The sequence below is a fragment of the Ailuropoda melanoleuca genome, unplaced genomic scaffold (assembly GCF_002007445.2).
Source record: "Ailuropoda melanoleuca isolate Jingjing unplaced genomic scaffold, ASM200744v2 unplaced-scaffold8506, whole genome shotgun sequence".
Lineage (NCBI taxonomy): Eukaryota > Metazoa > Chordata > Mammalia > Carnivora > Ursidae > Ailuropoda > Ailuropoda melanoleuca.
In genome coordinates, this window is record NW_023253888.1 from 1,079 (window position 1) to 4,786 (window position 3,708).

The following is a 3,708-nucleotide window of genomic DNA, read 5'->3' on the forward strand; positions in this document are numbered from 1 at the left end:
TAATTACCTTTTTATTTCCCTCTTGTCTCTGATTAATAGTGGTAATTATTTATTTTGCTTATTTATAACTCATTTACTTATTGTTTGTTTACTAAGTTGTTTGTCTATATTTCTAAAGTGGAAGTTCAGTGAGGCACAAACTGAGTCTTCCTTGTTCATTTTTCTGTTCTCAGCATTTAGCACATGGTAGATGTTCCCTAAATATTTGCTGAATAAACAGTTTATAGAAGTGACACAGAAGGTGTATGTTTTGGGATAGAGCTTTCAATATCATATGTAAAGTTTTATGGAGGCTGTCAGGCACCTTCTCCAGGTAAATAGGATAAAACCATTGCTCTCTGGGTTCCTAGGAAATATATCAGTCTGGATAATCATGCTCTTAAGAAAGTTGAGGATTGAAAACTGGCAGCATTATCTTTCTTTCGACTAAAATCTTTCTAAACTGAATTTTAAATTTCCTTACTTACTAAACATGATTAATTAAATCACTGAGGCCCACCCTGAGCTATTCATGGACATGGGAATATTTACTCTTTTGCTAAATAGTCCCATAATGCTGAGCTTTATGAGTGTTTTTGTTTTCTGCTTTTTGTGTCAGATTGCTGCTAATTACTGGTCTTTTCTCTGTGTATCTATTTGTAGTGAACCATCCCTTCTTTATGAATGCTTTTTTAACAGATCAGGAAGGCATATGTGTATGTTTGATAAAATTATGCACAAATCGAGTCAGTAGATTGCAGGGAAGAAACATTGGGTTTCTTTAGTCAATAGTATTCATAAGCTTTAGTGCCTGGATGCTGTTAAATCTATTTGGTTTTATAGAATCTTTTTTTGTTTGTTTTTTGTTTTGTTTTTTGTTTTATAAAATCTTAACTTTGTTTTTCTATGCTTACCCCTGAAGAGAGGCAATATTATAAAATTGCACATCAGTAGAATAGAAACAACTCTTCAGTCTGTTATACGCAACTAATGAAGCATCAAACTTTACATCGGAATCTGGGGATGTACTGTATGGTGATTAACACAATATAATAAAAAAAAAAAAAGAAACAACTCTTCAGTATTGGCTGTTGGTTACAAGAAATACTTGCTTTGATGGTCAGTTTTTATATTACTTAAAAGAGGAAGCATATCTGGTAAAGTGAATGATTATCTTATTTTTATTTGATGGGTTTTGTTCTATCTAATAGTGGTAGGTTCAATACTAGGACTTGAGCAAAATTTTAGCAATAATCTTATTTCCACTGTCACCTTGAATTGGCAGAAAGGGTCACCTTGGGTGGCAAGCATACCCATTCCTCGGATCACTATATCTTCTTCCTACCTTCATGGAACAGTGGATAAACTGCATGGTCAGTGGAATAATGACATCTGGTCACAGCTCGAAGAATTTTCATATATGGCCCTGCATTGTTGCATATTGTGGCTGCTTACCTATTGCCAAGGATTAAGCTGTATAGGCTTTGGTTAAGGAAAAAATGTCTATTCACTACACAGGAAACCCTGAGATCTTTTTGAAAGATTTAAATGAAAATACTGCCAGATCAGTGTACCTGATATTAGACAAGAAGCATAAGTTTTCAAGTTTGCTAGATTTGTCAACAACAACAAAAAAATCTAGACATACCTAGATTTTCTTATTACCAGTCTACAATTTAGATTCTCTCATAAGTAGTTGCACATAATGCTTACTAAGGTAGATATATGGGGAAAGGATCAGTGCACTGCTGAGTTTCATAAAAAATAGAAATTAATAACAGTAATAGATTGGGATTTTGGTTTCAGATATGTGACATACTTCATATGGTTTCAGTGTTTCTAAATTTCAGGTCATCACTTACTCTTTCCCTGTCTTGGCTTATCAGACATCAAATGAGACAATCAAATGTATCCTAATACAGTCCCTTAATGACACAGAACAATCTGAGGATTTCACCAGCAGTAAAATAAATCTAGTTAAATGCTATTTGGAATAATTGTAATTTCTGTATTTTTTATAGCCGTATTATTTTTAAAAAGTGAAGAAATGGAACCCATAAATTACACCAGGGTGACCGAATTTGTTCTCACTGGTTTATCCCAGACTCGAGAGGTACAAGTAGTCCTATTTGTCATATTTCTATCCTTCTATCTGTTCATCCTTCAAGGGAATATTCTTATTATTTGCACCATCTGGCTTGACCCTAATCTGACCTCACCCATGTATTTCCTGTTGACTAATCTGGCCTTCCTTGACATTTGGTACTCCTCCATCATAGCCCCTAAAGTGCTCATAGATTTCTTTGTGGAAAGGAAGAGAATTTCCTTTGGTGGGTGCATCACACATCTCTTCTTCTTGCACTTCATTGGGGCCTCCGAGATGTTCCTGCTCACAGTAATGGCCTTTAACCACTATGCCGCCATCTGCTGCCCTCTCCACTATGCTACTATCATGAATCAACATCTCTGCTGTATCCTGGTGGCTCTCTCCTGGTTGGGGGGCTTTATTCATTCTATAATACAAGTGGCTCTCATTGTTCAACTTCCCTTCTGTGGGCCCAGTGAGTTAGACAGTTACTTCTGTGACATCACACAGGTAGTCCGGATTGCCTGTGCCAATACCTTCCCAGAGGAGTTAGTGATGATTTTTAGCAGTGGTCTGATCTCTGTGGTATGTTTCATTGCTCTCCTAATGTCCTATGCCTCCCTCCTGGCCATGCTGAAGAAACACTCAGGCTCAGGTGAGAGTACCAGCCGGGCCATGTCCACCTGCTATTCCCACATCACCATTGTGGTATTTATGTTTGGACCATCCATCTACATTTATGCTCACCCATTTGACTCTTTTTCCCTAGATAAGGTGGTGTCTGTGTTCCATACTGTGATAATCCCTTTACTTGATCCCATTATCTACACCTTGCGAAATAAGGAAGTAAAAACAGCCATGAGGAAGTTGGTCAACAGATATATTTTATGCAAAGAGAAGTGAAAGATAAGTGGCATATTCTACAATCTTTCCGGGTCATTGTCCTATAGTAGGAAGCATTTGCTGGAGTAATAATGCTTTCACTACCTCTTTTCATCTGAGTACTTAAATTCTCAGATTTTTCCCTCTATTTGGGAAAAAAACAAAGAAATTAAGATGGAAATAAGTATCGGTGACAGAATTCAAGATTTTGCCATATCCTAGAAGAAATTTTTAAGAATTCATAGTAGAGTTTGGTTACTACATGAGACCCCTCTTATTCCAGAGGAAGTTGCCAGCCAAGTAGTGGTTTTTATAGCCAGTCTTTACTTACATCCTCCAGTGTGAAAGCAGATTTAGAGGAAAGGGAGTCTAGGTTGACTGGAATTGACAGACATCTAGCTGTGTGATTTTTAAAAGATTATCTCCTTTGTCATTTTTGTGTGTTTTCTGTATATTCTAATTCTGTTTCTCATGTTAAAATTACATTAGTAAGGTGCTGCTTTTGTTAGCCCTATAATCTAGAGTTCTTTCCCATTAAACCATTTTTTTTTAAAAGTACCTATGAAAGAGAACTGGGTGTACTGGTTTTCAGAATCTTTTAGTGAATTATTTAGTAGAGATCAATTTATTATTCCCTGATACTAAGAACACAATTACTGGCTGTGCTTCAGAATATAAAAGATAGATTAATATATTTGAGTTTGTATAAATTTATTTACTTATATTAACTTTCAATTTCAAAACTAGGATAGTGTCCATCA

General features: G+C 35.8%; 1 protein-coding gene across 1 annotated transcript; it reads left to right on the plus strand.

Moving 5' to 3' along the window:
* Positions 1-2,026: 2,026 nt before the first annotated feature.
* On the plus strand, positions 2,027-2,968 carry LOC117800867 (olfactory receptor 4M1-like). Its single transcript, XM_034653410.1, has one exon. It carries the CDS (start codon positions 2,027-2,029, stop codon positions 2,966-2,968), a length of 942 nt encoding a protein of 313 aa, XP_034509301.1.
* Positions 2,969-3,708: the final 740 nt, after the last annotated feature.

What these genes read in the sequence shown, in the direction of transcription:
- LOC117800867 (XM_034653410.1), top strand. Translation starts at nt 2,027, where the DNA reads ATGGAACCCATAAATTACACCAGGGTGACCGAATTTGTTCTCACTGGT.